Source organism: Oncorhynchus mykiss, chromosome 9 (genome assembly GCF_013265735.2).
Source record: "Oncorhynchus mykiss isolate Arlee chromosome 9, USDA_OmykA_1.1, whole genome shotgun sequence".
Lineage (NCBI taxonomy): Eukaryota > Metazoa > Chordata > Actinopteri > Salmoniformes > Salmonidae > Oncorhynchus > Oncorhynchus mykiss.
In genome coordinates, this window is record NC_048573.1 from 37,283,132 (window position 1) to 37,301,161 (window position 18,030).

At 43.7% G+C, this 18,030-nt stretch overlaps 1 protein-coding gene across 5 annotated transcripts in view; it reads left to right on the plus strand.

The window, feature by feature from the left end:
• Nucleotides 1-18,030, plus strand: part of iqsec1a (IQ motif and Sec7 domain ArfGEF 1a) — a 180,127-nt gene that overhangs the window by 103,242 nt on the left and 58,855 nt on the right. The window contains exon 1 of one of the 5 annotated variants that reach the window (XM_021615549.2): nucleotides 10,309-11,303. The exons of 3 other annotated variants lie outside the window; for them this stretch is intronic. In XM_021615549.2, coding sequence (XP_021471224.2) covers nucleotides 11,227-11,303 — 77 coding nt within the window. In that variant the 5' untranslated portion in view covers nucleotides 10,309-11,226. Of the gene's footprint in view, nucleotides 1-10,308; nucleotides 11,304-14,071; nucleotides 14,535-18,030 lie in introns of those variants that run through there. One more of the 5 variants, XM_021615551.2, reaches the window with a different exon arrangement.

Genomic DNA, 18,030 nt, shown 5'->3' on the forward strand with positions numbered 1-18,030 from the left:
GTTAGGATGTCTTGAGGGTATGATATTTGTGTGATTCATTATTCATCATTCAGGACAATCCATAATCATGGTAGCATTCACGTTAATGTAGATGCGTTTAGAAACATATTCTATTCATTCATTTACCATTCATTTCAATCTGGCACAAAATAATCTGAAACATAACCAAAACAAACAGCAAATGCATCCAACACATTTGTAAAGTCAAACGTTTGATGTTATCAATGTGTGCTGTGGGTATTGGACCAAATACTTCACTCTGTACTACTTTAATACACATTTAAGTTAATTTGTCCCAATACCTTTGGTCCCCTAAAATGGGGGAACTATGTACAAAAAGTGCTGTCATTTCTAAATTGTTCACCTGATATGGATGGAAATACCCTAAAATGAAAGTGGACAGTCCTCACCTTAACCTCGTAGTCATTGAATCATTTCAAATCCAAAGTGCTGGAGTACAGATCCAAAACAACACAACAACATTTGTGACTGTCCCAATACTTTTGAAGCTCACTGTATAACCATTTTCGAGTTTATAGACAGAGCTATGGATACCAGGACTGACCATCCATGAGATCCAAATGATAGTTTTACTCATGTTTTGACGCTATACAGTGTTTTGCCTACCTTGCCATTGTTTACAAACATTTGAGGAAAAAATATATTATTTTGGGTTCTGATGCGGTACAATAGGTGAACGAAGCTAATGAGGAATTTCTACGTTATGTTCTTCAAGAATCCATCGCTATATGTCATGAATTTAACAGTACAGAAATGGATGTAGCATGGGGCTTTAAAGGAGGGATGTGGTCAAAACACACACACACACTTTGCCACACACACACACTTTGCCACACACACACACACACACACTTTGCCACACACACACACACACACACACACACACTTTGCCACACACACACACGCTCGTTGTGTAACATGAACTGCAGTTGTTGCCGTTTTTTTAGGCGCATAGAGATGCTTGTCAGTTTGACACATCTGTATACTATACTTTGACTCAAGGAGTGTTTGGCTTGGGGCACCTCCCCAATTTAACTGTCAGGCCAGTTTCCTTCTAGAGTTCCAATGTAGAACCCGTATCCCTCATGAAGGAAACCCCTGTTGTCCTCAGGCCAGCAGAACAGACAGGGTTGTAGGGTAGATGTGATGTGCAGAACAGACAGGGTTGTAGGGTAGATGCGATGTGCAGAACAGACAGGGTTGTAGGGTAGATGCGATGTGCAGAACAGACAGGGTTGTAGGGTAGATGCGATGTGCAGAACAGACAGGATTGTAGGGTAGATGCGATGTGCAGAACAGACAGGGTTGTAGGGTAGATGCGATGTGCAGAACAGACAGGGTTGTAGGGTAGATGCGATGTGCAGAACAGACAGGGTTGTAGGGTAGATGCGATGTGCAGAACAGACAGGGTTGCAGGGTAGATGTGAAGTGCATGGCTAAGGGTTGTATAGGGGACATTTAGGCTATGCTATACTTAAATAAGTTTGACTACGTGCTCTGGGAGAAATGTGTTAAAAATACTACAGCCATGTCTCTCCAAAAATATCTGTAAATCAGTCATTTAAAAAAAAATAGATGTTTAAAATAGATGTTTATTTAAACAGTTTGTTGACTGTCTTTCCTTATGTCCTAGGTCTGTATATAATTTGCATTAGTATTGTTGCCCAGCCCCAACACGGTTCAGTCCCCCAGCTAGCAGTGCCTGCTGCTCTATCAGAGTGCATGTAAAAGGCACCCTGGTATCACCACTTACCTCTGCACTGGTAGACTTCAACTGACTGTGTGCAGATACAGCAGGCTACACAATAGTCATTTAGTTCAAGTATTTCCTGTCACACAGACCACACCATTTCACTTCCAGGTCATGAAAGAAATGTGACTTGAAGCATGCTTTGTCATCTGGGCCAGCTATAATGCTTGTTAGGCATAATGTCTAATCGTCTATTGTACTAACATACTGTAACCTTTCTTCATAGCATATCAACTAAGAGCTATGATTGCTTTCCTGTGCTGGATCAGATCTACACATTTGAAAGAGTTGAGTCAAAACAATTACATAGAGTGGGATATTGTGGATGTACATTCTGGGACCTCACGGTTCACTGAAATAATGTCAAAGATTCTCTGGAGGCATGTGCTGCAGCTGTAGTGTAGCTGGAAGGCTTAGTCATCGATGCAGGGATGCCCGTACCCTGTTATTAACTGCTAGACGGCATTGTGAAGCCGCTGTCCCGACGATGCCAGCGCCTACGCTCGGGAGGCTGGCAGATGAAAAACCATGTGTCACCATCGCCGCCAGGCACTGGCAGCACATTTCTCTGCTTTTAGCCGGAGGACACGGCAACACACAGCACAGCGCTGGAACAGCAGAGTCAGGCACAGGCCTGCTTAGTCAGAGAGCGACTGCATAACATACTGCCACGGCCAACGTTTGGCTCGTATCCGATTACATTCTATCATTTCACATGAAGTGATGAATAGAAATTCCATTTCATGGAAGTAGGAAACTTTTATTTTCAATGAATCGGCCTCTTGAATTATTGACTGAATTGAAATGGAATTGACCATTGAGTGATAGGAAGGAAATATTAAATGGATTTGACCCCCCCCCCCCCCCATGCTCAAGCTGGCCATTACGTAAGACCGTGACTTTGCAAAGCGTGCCGATGTCACTGCTTGGCCAGACACTACACAGAGCATTCTGTTTCATATGATCTAGTCAGCACATGGGGCACATTGCCACAGTCCTGCAAGTCGCTCACTACACGCACACAGGCTGCATGGATGCAACAGTCACAATAACACTGTCACTCTCTCACCCTACCCTGGGCCACTGTCCCCTGCCATCATAGAGAAGTGTACTAGTAGTAGTGGGCATTATGACAGAATATGCCGTCCAATACTAAACGAATGTTTGGAACACGCTCAGGAAAACGCTCTCTCCGCTGCTGGGAGCTGTAGTTCTCTCAGGGGTATGTCTCGGGGAGATGTAGTTCTCTCAGGGGTATGTCTCGGGGAGATGTAGTTCTCTCTGGGGTATGTCTCGGGGAGCTGTAGTTATCTCTGGGGTATGTCTCGGGGAGCTGTAGTTCTCTCAGGGGTATGTCTCGGGGAGCTGTAGTTCTCTCAGGGGTATGTCTCGGGGAGCTGTAGTTCTCTCAGGGGTATGTCTCGGGGAGCTGTAGTTCTCTCAGGGGTATGTCTCGGGGAGCTGTAGTTCTCTCAGGGGTATGTCTCGGGGAGCTGTAGTTCTCTCAGGGGTATGTCTCGGGGAGCTGTAGTTCTCTCAGGGGTATGTCTCAGGGAGCTGTAGTTCTCTCAGGGGTATACTCTAGTGTTTTATGTGTCCGTGGATTGTGACATCCCATAATAGGCCCCTAACATTGCCAACAGCAGCGTCAGGCACAGAGCACAGTGGGGAGGAGGGTTTCACAGAGCAGCAAGCGCCTGCAGAACATTTTGTTCCCCTTTCCCTAATGGTCTAGCCTACAAAACATCTACAGTGCCTTCAGAAAGTTTTCATACCCCTTGACTTGTTGCACATTTTGTGTTACGGCCTGAATTGAAAATATATTAAATATATTTATTTTCTCACATATTTACACACATAATGATAAAGTGAAAACATGTAAATACAGGAATGTCCAATTTACATAAGCTTTCGTACGCCCTGAGTCAATACATGTTAGAATCACCTTTGGCAGCAATTACAGCTGCAAGTCTTTCTGGGTATGTCTCTAAGAGCATTGCACACCTGGATTGTTTTAAAAATGATTCTAGCTCTGTCAAGTTGGTTGTTGATCGTTGCTAAATAGCCATTTTCAAGTCTTGCCAAACTGTAACTAGACCACTCATGATCATTCAATGTTGTCTTGGTAAGCAACTCCAGTGTATATTTGGCCTTGTGATTTAGGTTATTGTCTTGCTGAAAGGTGAATTTGTATCCCAGTGTATGTTGGAAAGCAGACTGAACCAGGTTTTCCTCTATCATTTTGCCTCTACTTAGCTCTAAACCGTTTATATTTATTATTTAAAAAATCCCTAGTCCTTGCTGATGACAGGAATACCTGTAGCATGATGCAGCCAACACCATGCTTGAAAATAGGAATAGGAGTGGTACTCATTGATGTGTTGTGTTGGATTTACCCCAAATAAAACGCTTTGTATTCAGGCAGTTTTACTTTAGTGCATTATTGCAAGCAGGATGCATGTTTTGGGAATATTTTTTATTCCGTACAGTCTTTCTTTTGTTCACTCTGTCATTTAGGTTAGTATTGTGGAGTAACTACAATTTTGTTGATCCATCTTCAGTTTTCTCCCATCTCAGCCATTAATATCTTTTAAATGTTTTGGCCACAAGGTAAAAAATCCCTGAGCGGTTTCCTTCCTCTCCGGCAACTGAGTTAGGAAGGACACCTGTACCTGTGTAGTGACTGGGTGTATTGATACACCATCCAAAGTGTAATTAATAACTTCACCATATTCAAAAGGATATTCAGTGTCTCCTTTTTTTTTTTACCCATCTACCAATAGATACCCTTTGCAAGGCATTGAAAAACCTCCCTGGTCTTTCTGGTTGAATCTGTGTTTGAAATTCATTGCTCGACTGAAGGACCTTAGACAATTATCTTTATGTGGGGTACAGAGATGAGGTAGTCATTCAAAAAATGTTAAACACTATTATTGCATTATATGCAATTTATTATGTGACTTGTTAAGCACATTTTTACTTAGGCTTGTCATAAATACTTATTGACTCAAGACATTTCAGCTTTATTTTTTTTTATTCATTTGTTAAAAAAAACAAAAAAAAAAACAAACATAATTTGACTTTAACATTATGGGGTATTGTTACACAAAATCTAAATGTAATACATTTTAAATTCAGGCCGTAGCACAACAAAATGTGGAAGGGGGGTGTGAATACTTTCTAAAGGCACTGTATTTCTTCTGATTTAGAAATACAACTGAGCACATGCTTGGGGTTATCATAAGGAATTACCTTCAAGTGCCCCAGAAGAAACGGCTTTATGAATTTGGCAATGCTGTACATTAATCGTAGAGAATTACATGTTGTTTTCCCCTTCGTAAGCCAATTCAATGGCTACTGGTATTGGTATGAGATATGAATAATTAAGTTTGCTATTATATTTTGTGTGTGATATGTTTCTGAATTGAATCCATTTGGGGAGGAAATGTTGTGTGTGTCTGTACTGCCTTCTGATTCAGAGGGGTTGGGTTAAATGCGGAAGACACATTTCAGTTGAATGCATTCAGTTGTACAACTGACTAGGTATCCCCTTTTTACTGCCGTAGACATTTGCTGGAAGACTGGAGCTACTGTAGCTGCCACTAGGGGGAGTGCAATTCTAAGGCATAACCATCCAGATTGTCTTTTGCTGTGTGGGAGCACACTGATATGACTCCTTGTTCTTAGTTACACAATGATCAGACTGATAAAAACACCATCCTTAATCATATGAGAGACTAAGTATAATCACAGTTAGCCCTCTTTAACTTCTACCATCCATCCATGACTTCATCCCCCCAAAATTGTACATTTTTAATTTAACTAGGCATTTGGGTTAAGAACAAATTCTTATTTTCTATGACGGCCTGGGAACAGGATGTAAATCCCTCCTGTATCTGCATTACCACCCTTCCATCCCTCTTTCACCCACCGTCTTCCCATTTCTTTCTCCCTGATTTATTCTGTCACTGTCTCTCTACACCTTATTCCACCATATTTCCTTTCCAACACCCTATAGATCGCCCACTGCTTCTCATCTCCTCATCCACCCCTGAAGCCAGACCCCTCTCCTGGGTCACCCTACCCCATGTAGAAGTGCTGATCTGTAGGCTTCCTCTCAACGTACAGGGCGCTGGGCAGGGGCCATTTCTCTTTGTATTTATTGACTTCACGTTCACATCTCCCTCTTAGTGGACGGCTGGACGCCATGAGATTCTCCTGGTGGATTATCAGTGATTGACTAGAAATGTTAAAGCGAGAGGGTGTCACACTACTATAATGCCCCATATCAGACCGCAGTGCGCTGGACAATAGAGACAGTGAGAGCATGTCAAGCAGATCAGCTCATTCATTTTGATTGATTGCTCAAGTCCACGGTGTGCCCTTTACCCGACTTTCAGTTCGCTGGACCAGCAAATTCATTTTAATACAGCACCAAGCCGCATTTGTCTTCTAGCTCAGGGTTTCCTAAACTTGGTCCTGCCCCCATTAGTTGAATCAGCTGTGTAGTGCTAGGGCAAAAAACAAAACGCACCCTGGGGGGGACACCGTTATTCCTCCACCAAACTGTACGGTTGGCGCTATGCATTCGGACAGGTAGCGTTCTCCTGGCATCCGCCAAACCCAGATTTGTCCGTGTGACTGCCAGATTGTGAAGCATGATTCATCACTCCAGAGAACGCGTTTCCACTGCTCCTGAGTCTAATGGCGGTGAGCTTTACACCACTCCAGCCAACGCTTGGTGATCTTAGGCATGTGTGCGGCTGCACGGCCATGGAAACCCATTTCTTGAAGCTCCCGACGAAGAGTTCTTGTGCTGACGTTATTTCCAGTGGCAGTTTGGAACTCGGTATTGAGTGTTACCACTGAGGACAGACGATCAGCACTCGACAGTCCCGAGCTTGTGTGGCTGAGCCGATGTTGCTCCTAGACCTTTCCACTTCACAATAACACCACTTACAGTTGACCCGGGCAGCTCTAGCAGGGTAGAAATTTGACGAACTGACTTGTTGGAAAGGTGGCATCCTATGACTGTGCCATGTTGAATGTCACTGAGCTCTTCAGTATGGGCCATTCTTCTGCCAATGTTTGTCTATGGAGATTGCATGGCGACGTGTTAGATTTTGTGCACCTGTCCGCAACGGGTGTGGCTGAAATAGCCGAATCCACTAATTTTGAAGCGGTGTCCGCATAGTGTATTCTTAGTGACTATTGCTGAAAGCATTTATTAGCCGGAACAGGGTTTCCCTAGCTCAGTCCTGAACTAAAGAACGAGTAAAAACTGAAGAAAGAGCCTTGAATGAGTAGGTGTGTCCAAACTTTTGAATGGTACTGTACATATTCTACATGACCAAAAGTATGTGGACACCTGCTCATCGAACACATATATGTGTGTGTGTATATATATCTCTTCTCATGTGGCAAAAACACTGCTATCTGAATCTGTCTGTATCCTCAGAGATGTGTTGTGGTTCATGTGTTCATCGGGCCCTGAAAGAGATCACAGCCGTTCATGTGTATGAATCGGACCCATGTGTTGACCAGTTGATTCTCCCATCTCTCTTCCCCCTCAGACACACACTCTAAAGTGCCGTGATCACAGAGACCCACCCACACTAACGCCTGTCGTGCTCTTCACGTCAATTAGAGACTTGATGCTCCAATGGATTTGTCTGTATGACTCCTCTAACTGTGAATTGAGTTGGATGAAACAATCGCGGCCATCTGAAAACATTGTGTGTAAGTTCATAAATCCATCGTTGATGTTGATGAATCCATACCTCTGTGCATTTGCGTTGTCTCTAATTCAATAGGTTACTTTCGCAATGGTTTAGTAAATTCACACTAAATGAAAATGCAATAATTTAGCAGTAAAACAATAGCCTACTTGTTGGCAGTCCACAGCGTCAGTTCAGTAGAATGCATTATGCATTCAAGGAACAAGTCGTGATTAAAAAGAGACAATTGAACTGTCGGTGTGTGTGGTTAATTTTGTGAGATGCGTATAAATGGGGCACCCAGGCTTTGTGATAAGCTACTGATTGATTGTTTGCATTAATTTAATTCCTCATTGTCTCGGCTCACAATAGGTGTTCAGTGTTGCTGCCTGTCTCTTTGTGTTGTGTTTCTGGGTGCCGTTGGCTGGGTCTTCTGGATCACAGGAAGCCCATTTTATTCCAGGAAGTGTGTGAAAGGGGGAAAGCCGTGACTGCCAGTCAGTGGGAGAGGGAGAAAAATGCCCAGATCAACAGGACCTTTTGTGCGTGTGTGTGTGTGTGTCTGCCTCTGTGTGCATGCATGCGTATGCATGTGTGAAGCAGAATGGGGGATGGTGATGATGGATGGGGGTTGAATAATGATGAGAGGCCCGGGCCTCCTCCTTACCCCTGTTTCTCATGGACACTGGGACAGCGTGGTACAACAGTCTGACACGGCTTCTCAGACGCACAGAGGAGAACAGACCCGTGCTTGTCTTCAAGTGCAAATCACCAGTCGATTGGAGAAGCTGTGTTTCTATCATCTCAGTCGTTGCTCAACCGTGTGCAGCTCCTCGTTTGAACATTGTGGTGATGATGATGATTTGCACCTGTTTGATCCCGGGCATTGATCTGTCCAATTAAATAAATTCCATTTCCATTCCATTGTATTTTCTTCCTGGATACCTCTGCCGATACTCTTCATACCACCTATTCTCATGTGTCCATTCACACCTCAGATATTCAATTACTTTATAAATAGCTTCATGTAGAGACCAGGTATATTCATTCTCTCATACAATTCAAGTGCCATTGTGTTCGCTGCAATTCCTCATTGACCTTGATGGTTTAAAGGGGCAATCAGCAGTTGCTACATCCACTTATAAATGAATTATATGTACCCATTGATTATTGAAAAATATAACAAATAAATGCCCCATGAGCTTAGTTTAACTATCATACCCCATCACAATTCAAAATATAAGCTTATTTTACTACAATGTTTTTAAACAAAGTAAATGTAAACCAACTACACTGCTCAAAAAAATAAAGGGAACACTTAAATAACACAATGTAACTCCAAGTCAATCACACTTCTGTGAAATCAAACTGTCCACTTAGGAAGCAACACTGATTGACAATAAATTTCACATGCTGTTGTGCAAATGGAATAGACAACAGGTGGAAATTATAGACAATTAGCAAGACACCCCCAATAAAGGAGTGGTTCTGCAGGTGGGGACCACAGCCCACTTCTCAGTTCCTATGCCTCCTGGCTGATGTTTTGGTCACTTTTGAATGCTGGCGGTGCTTTCACTCTAGTGGTAGCATGAGACGGAATCTACAACCCACAGAAGTGGCTCAGGTAGTGCAGCTCATCCAGAATGGCACATCAATGCGAGCTGTGGCAAGAAGGTTTGCTGTGTCTGTAAGCATAGTGTCCAGAGCATGGAGGCGTTACCAGGAGACAGGCCAATACATCAGGAGACGTGGAGGAGGCCGTAGGAGGGGCCCGACGTCCACAGGTGGGGGTTGTGCTTACAGCCCAACACCGTGCAGGATGTTTGGCATTTGCCAGAGAACACCAAGATTGGCAAATTCGCCACTTGCGCCCTGTGCTCTTCACAGATGAAAGCAGGTTCACACTGAGCACATGTGACAGACGTGACAGTCTGGAGACGCCGTGGAGAATGTTCTGCTGCCTACAACATCCTCCAGCATGACCGGTTTGGCGGTGGGTCAGTCATGGTTTGGGGTGGCATTTCTTTGGGGGGGTGCATAGGCCTCCATGTGCTCACCAGAGGTAGCCTGACTGCCATTAGGTACCGAGATGAGATCCTCAGACCCCTTGTGAGACCATAAGCTGGTGCGGTTGGCCCTGGGTTTCTCCTAATGCAAGACAATGCTAGACCTCATGTAGCTGGAGTGTGTCAGCAGTTCCTGCAAGAGGAAGGCATTGATGCTATGGACTGGCCCGCCCGTTCCCCAGACCTGAATCCAATTGAGCACATCTGGGACATTTGATTTCCATTGATAATTTTTGTGTGATTTTGTTGTCAGCACATTCAACTATGTAAAGAAAAAAGTATTTAATAAGAATATTTCATTCATTCAGATCTAGGATGTGTTATTTTAGTGTTCCCTTTATTTTTTTGAGCAGTGTATATAGCCTCAAAACATGGTTAACTATAATTTTGTTATCATGAATGGTCAGTCCTTACGTCTATGAATTTGAGTGGTTACATTTCTCCAACCCTACCCTTCAGCTTTTCACTGAAACGGGCGGGGAATCGCTTTGTTGTTTCAACTGCTGATCGCTGCTTTAAAGCAACATTGCTTGCCCTGCTTCTACCTTAGAGGATTTTATTCCCAAAACAACTCAGCCCTTGTAGCCTCTGCCTATTCTGATTACAGCATGGGTGTACACTCATGCAGTCGTGGGCAATATTGTGGCCACTCCCCATCGACGACGTCGGGCCAATGAGAGAGCTTCCATTTGCAGTTTCAGTAGTACCATGGTGTTGCCCGGCAACCAGAGTCGGCACATTTCTGGGAGGTCCTGTGTGGATGGCAGCAGCTGTTATTCACTTCAGGAGAGAGAGAGCGAGAGAGAACATGTTAAGGTACAGAGATTGAGGGAGGAGAGACAGTTTAGTCAGAGAGGAGGAAAAGGAGGAGCAGAAGAGGGGGTCAGAGACACAGTGAGAGAGAGTGATAGAGGCAGAGGAGACACCATCTCTTGCCTTTATCGAGAAAGTTTGCTTCTGCAACCAAAGAGGAGGAGGAAGGAGATGGAGGCAGAAGAATAGGCCATTTCTAAGCCTGCTTTAGACGGTGTCTATCAGAGCAGAGAAGAGAGGGATGTGTGGTGTATGGAGGATTCGTCCTCTGTGCTTCTGCACTCCAACACACTACAGTACCTGTGCCTGCTGGAGCAGTGGATCTAGAGCTATGCCTCCCCACAGGCTCCCAGCCTGACACACTCTGGAGGGACGGGAACAGAGGACAGCCTGGGTGACCTGGATACGAGCTGAGCAGAGCTGAGCTGAGGCAGTCCACAGTGTGCAAGTTATTTGAAACAGATCCTGACTTCAACTGGGTTTGGGTTGATCCAAACAGATCCAAATAGGTTTTAGTCTGAATCTTGATCTAACGCTGGTGTTTGTTGAAACACGTCCATAGCTGTTCTGGTTCTGGCCTGCGGATGACCATAGAAGTTCTGTAGTGTTCCAAAGAGGTTTTACCGCTCAGGACCAGGACAGTTTGCCAGAAGAGGAGAATCCATGTCTGGCAAATCCACACAGTGAACAACTTGGCAACGTTTTATATCTGTAGTGCCATGATGTTTACTGGATCTGCTAACAAGAACATACCACACCTGGCACAGGAACCTACACCTGGCACCATGGACTAACCTGCTCGGAGTCACTTTATCGTGGCCCCCTGTTGATCTTTTGCAGGAGAACGTAGGAGCCAAAAATGTGGAAATTAAAGACCTTCTGTATGGATTACTGGCATGTGTTGTGTCTACATCCTCACAATGCCTTTCATAAGAGGTAAGTTGACTTTAGACGAGATGTTTTTAGCATTTGTTTTGAAGTTCTGCAGGAATAGGATAAGATGTGCCTGTGGATCTTTTCTTCCTGCTCTTATTAGAACACACCAAACTTCAATTAAAACTATATCAAATATTGTATATAGATTCATGTTTTAGAGACAAACTGTAAAAAACGACAACAGAACAGTGTTTAGGCAAATTGCTGACTGAACATTGCTCTGGGGCCTGAGCTGACTGGGCCGCAATTGATTTCCCTGAGTGAAACTAGTTTACGGTCATTTATTTTCCTGCACTACTTGGTTAACTCACTTGGTCTCTTGGTGATGCTTGTCTACTTAATGGAGTCTAGTGTAAGGTTCTGGAGCTGCTAAGTGCTTAGGAGGAGAGAAAAGGTGTGACTTGACTCAGCATCCACTCCTCCTCTCCTCCCTCTTGGTCTTCACCTTTCACCTAGTGCAGGATCTCTACAAGGTTGTTCATTCTGTTTACTGCGCTCATCAGAGCAGATTGTGAATCTGTTTTTGAGTGTTTATAACCTACACATTACAGGTTAGGAATGTATTAATGTTACTGCAGTCTCCTTGGAATGTTATAGGATTAGATTTAATGTTGGATGATTGGATCACAACTCGGTGTTATCAGCTTAGTCGCAGAAACAAGGAGTGGGAAATACTGTTCAATCGGCTTTAAGTGAGTGCAGGGTAGGTCATTGTACTGAATCTAGAAATAGGGTTTCCTCTCAGCTTATATATACAGAACTGTACATACAGTAGTTTATGCGATAGGAAGTTGGATCCCCCGCTCACTTCTCACAAACCTATTCATTCTCTCCAATTCCCCTGCAACTCTACAGGGACTATAAAACACCCCTCATGTCGGTGACTACCTGTCACAACACAGATAGCTGTCGTTCTATATTCCAGTAGAGCTGCAGTGATTACCCCATGAATCTGTTCAGAATACAAATGTTTAGCTCAGTCCCACAGAGTAGATATGCTCTATTACAATCAAGGGCTGACTGGATAGATATATATATTACACAATAAAAGCTTTCCAACGTAGACTGCTGTTCCAAAGGCTATCTGACAGTCTCATGGCTGTTTCTATGTGATTGCGTTGCTTTGTGTTTCTCTGATGCCACTTCATGCAGGAACACCCCCCCCCCCCCCCCCCCCCCTTACCACAGATGTGTGTAAGAAACACTCATATTGGGCATGTTGAAGCTTCAAGAGCAATGAGAAAATGGTTGAATGTTCTACATAACCATAGAGCATCCCCGATGATAATCGAAACAATCATGATCAAATGTCTGTTTTCATAACTCAGCTAATGACTATCACCTGCTGCAACTTCACGACTGTTGTGCTGATAATGATATACATCACAGGCATAGCCTACATGTGGCGTTTTACTGATGCTTTACCCATATAGTTAGTTTGATGTTGCCGACGGCGTCAGAACGGAGTCAGAACTGAGCTGCGTTTGGAGACATGAAAGACTGATCCAAGGCCCGTGGAACCCTCAGAAGCACCTGTCACATCTATATATGCTAATGTATTCGCTCACACACGCGCAAGCATGCACACTTTGGTCATTAGTATTCAGATTACGAGGACATGTCCATAATGCATTATTAATGCATTACATAGCAGGTTTTATACCCTGAAAATTGTGCCTCCTGCCATTGTATATTGCTGTGAATCCCCATAAGCTGTAGGTACAAGTGTCATAGTGTGTTGAGTTGGTCCCGTGGTGTAAAGTATCTAAGTAAAAATAAGTCGTTTTTTTGGGTTATCTGTACTTTTACTATTTTTGACTACTTTTAGTCCACTACATTCCTAAAGAAAATATGTACATTTTACTGCCATACATTTTTCCTGGCTCCCAAAAGTACTCATTTTGAGTACATTTTGAATGCTCTGGCAAGACAGCAATATGGTCCAATTCATGCCTACTGCCTCTGATCTGGCGGACTCACTAAACACAAATACTGTGTTTGTAAATGACGTGTTGGAGTGTGCCACTGGCTATACGTGCATTTTAAAAACAGGAAAATCGTGCCGTATGATTTACTTCATGTAAGGGATTTGATGTATAGCATTTACTTGAACTTTTTACTTGAATGATTTTTTTTCCATCCCTAATTAAGTACATTTAAAACCAGATACTTTTAGACTTTTACTCAAGTTGTATTTTACTGGGGGATTTTCACTTTTACTTGAGTCATTTTCTCTCTCTCTCTCTGACACTATAGTTTCTTGGAAAATATTTAGCATTACAGGGCTGTTGTTTTTTTATTCCATTATCAAAACCTGTTATAGAAGCCAAGTCATTTATGCTTGGTCTAAAAGACTTCATTATGCTCCTAATTCCTCAGAGTCACTGGAAAGATGCGGTCATGGGGCGTAACTCGAAACATCAGCAAAGGGTTTACGGTAACATGGTTACATTGAGTTCCATGGCTTTAGTAGCTGTGTTGTTCAAGCAAGGCCGCTGTAGTAACTCAAAACAGCCTCTCCCAGCTGCTGAACTGGGGCTAACCCTCCCCCAGCTTGGCCTTCCCATTGAGAGCTCTGTCGTTCTTGGATATGGGCCCATGTATTACCACAGGCACATACACGGCACAGCACACAGGCATGCCTAGCCCACCTCCAGTGGCTATCACAGGCAGTCCCAGCCAGATGGGTTAGGGTGCATTGTAAGGAACGAAAAAGAAGGGGTGTCCTCCGAGAAAGGAAAGAGGGAGGGGTTGTGTAGTAGTTCACAGTGTGGGTGGAGAGCCTTTGTTACGAGGAGGGACGGTTTTAATCTGTTAGCCTAGACATATACTGTACTGAGCCTTTACCTAACTTGGTCATCAGGCGAACTTGCTAGTCTTAGCAACTTTCTGAGTGTGGACTCGGGCAGGATAAACTGGGACAGGGAACTTCTAAGAGGCGCAGCTGAAGAAACTGGAGCCAGAAGAGAAAGAATTCTGTGTTTTTCTATGGAAAGTAAAGGATGCAGGGTATAATTTGTGGTCTAGTATATGGGAGTTGGTACAGTGTGTCCCACCACTGACTGTTATAGGGGGAGTTGCCACAGTTTGGTGCGTTTGGGACATTTTGAAACGTCCTCCCTGCGTGTTCCATGCTGCACATTTTTTCCCCTGCGTGTCTGGTGTCTGCAGTGATGTCACTGCCGCGTGGAATGTGATGTGGAAGTACTGCATTTCAAGCCGAACAGTAAGGTAGGAGATGATCTGTAATGACTCCTACTGCCTGGTCTGGTAAAAGACCGCACGCGTTGGTTCACTTCTGACTGGGCCCCAGAGAGAGGGAAGCACTCCTGGAGAAATGTTACATATTCAATACCCTGGAAGTGTATCATCGTCAGTGTCCGGCTAAATCCACACATAGACAGTAGGAGTGGCAGCAATGCAACGTGTCCTAGATTTTGCATTTACATACCCATAGTAACCCAATCATTCATTTGGAAATGAAGATGTGTTAAAATTTCGAGGCAATCCACAGGAGGAGGGCTCAGGTAGTCTCAGGTAGTCCTGTGGGGTAAATTGGAATATGAGAGGACATTTTATTCAAAGAAGCAAATCTGTTCCTGAATGTCCCTAGAACAAAGTGTTAGAAAAACATGATCTGGGTCTAACTACATTTTTTTTTTTAATCTTATTTTTAAAGGCCCAGTGCAGGGGAAAACCTTTTTTCCTGTAATTTTATATACATTTCCACGCTATGAGGTTGGAATAAATGATTAATGGCCTTTTTGTGTAAGAGTTGTTTGATAAGACCACATGAAATGTCAGCCTGTTTTAGTAGAATGGAATTTTGGCCTCCCTGGTGATATCATATTTACGGAGTGGCTATGGATACAGAGTTTCTCTATCCCAATTTGGCCAGGCTAAAAATATGGATATTTCTGCGCATGTGTATATATATATTATATATATATATTTTTACGTAGCTGATTGCCCACTCCGCTGCCTAAGTAGCTGCTGGGCTGAGTGCGCTGCTGCAGCTCCCGCCGCGCCCCCCTGCTTGATCGCCTTTGTCTGGTCGCTGGTGTAGCCTACAAACTTCATGTTGTACACACAACTGTTCAAACTATTGCATTTCATGCCTCAGTAAGCATAATGCAGCTAGTAGACTACATGCAGCTATTTAGATGTTTTACACAAAATACATTATTGGCATGTTCGTAGAAACTTTATTGTCAGTATTGCAAACATAAGCACAACACAAACAGGCAGTCTAGCGATTTCATGTTCTTCTTAGCTGCTGAGTTGCATGCAGCTATTTACTCACGATATCAGCATATATGGCATAATGATCTCGCCCATTTGTCAGACTTTTTTCAAAGGTCTGGAAACACCCTCGGCTGCCCAGAGGTGGAACGCAGCAGGACAGACAGTCTTATTAGCGATTTGTTAGGGTTGTGTCAATCGAATCTGGTATCAGGATAAATATGACACTGAGTCACCGAATTGTATACTATGTATTTTTTATTAGCTAAGCAATAAGTGGTCAATGCAATTTTCGTAAATACGGCTCTCTGTCCCACCTCGCAGGGCAAACAGAGAACTGACTTGTTCCTAACAAAGATATTATAATATACTCTGATGACAGAAGTAGTTCCTGCTTCCGAGCCGGCCTGTCAGAGTAGAGACTGGGCGTGGTTTAGACTCACCCAGCCTATCGTTGATTGTTGGCGCAGAGCTGGTCCCATCCCCCGGGCTCTCCGGCAGTCAGTCGTTGTAGTTGTGTAGAATATACAGTTATCAGGCACCTGGCTCCTGTTATCTAACAAAAGACTGTTTGTTCTCGCAACACTACGTTCTGAATGTGCCCCCCCAACTCATTGCACAGTTCCTGTCTTCATGTTATTCTGTATTTTCCCATCATGAGAAAGGCCCATGGCCCTGAAACTGTTAACAATGTCTCAAGTCAGCTATGTTGCATAACACATACATCTACACAAGCCAACAGCAGATAATATTCAATCACATATATGGTAACGGGCTATAGTGCATAACACAGAATCCTCATAGATTTAATGTTGTTTTTCCACCATCATTGCACACATTGGCTAAGTTGCGCAGGAAGCAGACAGGCCGTTAAGTACTGCTCTTTTTTTTGAGGAACTACAATACGGCAGCAACTATTTTAGATTAGCCAACGCTGATCGTTTTTTTTTCTCCTAAGAGTTTTGTCTGCGTCCTGTTTGTGCAACTGCAATATCCGTGACAACCGACAGAGACGGTTGTAGCCTTCATAACATATGTTTTGGAATGATCATTCACATCGCCGCAGGCCTATTTTTTTTTTCTCAGTTCAGAAATATGAGGCAGAGACAGGCGTAGGCTACATCATCATGGCTCAGAAGAGGGCGAGAAAAGAGAGAATCGCGACGGGAGTGTGAGCAGCAGCTACGTTAGAAAAACAAATGTGTGCATAAAATAACACATGAGCAGAATATGATCCGGTGGGGTGGGTGTGGGCGAAAACTCTGTATCCGTAGCCATGGCCAATTAGTTAATAGACCAATAAGAGAGTTCCAAATGTCTTTGCCAATAACAGCAAATGTTCTGTTTCCCCCTCCCCACTCAGACCACTCCCAGACAATCCTAACAAAATTTTTGCCTGAGACATTGCTCTTTGTTAAGAAGCTATTTTTGTTTTCAATTAAAATGGTCAAAAAATAATCACCGTAAGGTGCCTAATTGTTACCCAGAAATGATTTGATATTGAGATTAAAAAGGGCTGCATTGGACCTTTAATAGGCTCGTGTTGTGATTGGCTTATTCCGTTTACTTCTTCCTGACTTTGCACCTTTCTGTGTTTTTCTGAGAAAGAGTGATGGTGTGTACATCATCAACCTGAAGAAGACATGGGTTCTTCTGAACCCAGTTGTGCTGATTTTAAATAAACTGTTATCTCTCCCTCACAAGACATGGACTGACCCAGGAGTAAAATGCCTGTCTCTTCAAAACACACTGTGCTTCTGAAAAGTTTTCATTTCTCAACTTTTTTCCAGCCTCCTCCCGGAGTTGTCTCCTCCGATAAAATCTCAGACTCTGAAGCTTTCACAGGTGTCTCGTTCAAGTGGATTTAGTCTCTGGCAGGAAGAAAAGGTTGTTTTGCAAGAAAGGCTAGCTAGACTGTCTGAAGTGAAGAGGCTTTTGAGGGAGTTGTTGAAAACAATGGTCTGACTGTTTGACAGTGAGAGCGGCTGAAATGACACAGTAGAAGCAAAGCAACCTGATCTGATCCGTATTCCAGGGCAGCGAGTGGAGTGGATCACAGCAGCCATGACTTATTTACTGTGTATGTGTGTGTCTGGATAGCATCTCTGGTGCCGACCGCTCCTGCATCCCGTCCCCAGTCCAGAGGGAAAAACAAGAGATCAGGCTGTTGGGTTTCATCTGAATGTGAAATCCAGTGGAGTCTACTGTAGTCTCAAACACTTCCTGCATCTCCAACTGTGTCTGTGTCAGTCATTGTGTCCATGTCCGTGTCTGTAACGCTGTTTGTGTCGACACTGGGGTGGAATAGGCTGAAACCGGGGTTGTTGTGACAACCCTGCCTCATGATAGACTCTAGGAAGAGCAAATGGACTAACCCAGCCCCGTGGGAAGTACAGGCCAGAATGTGGACCTGGTCTGAAGATGTTCTGACTTAAACTGGACATCTTGACAAACAGCATCTTGACCTTCGTCTGGACCCAGAGAA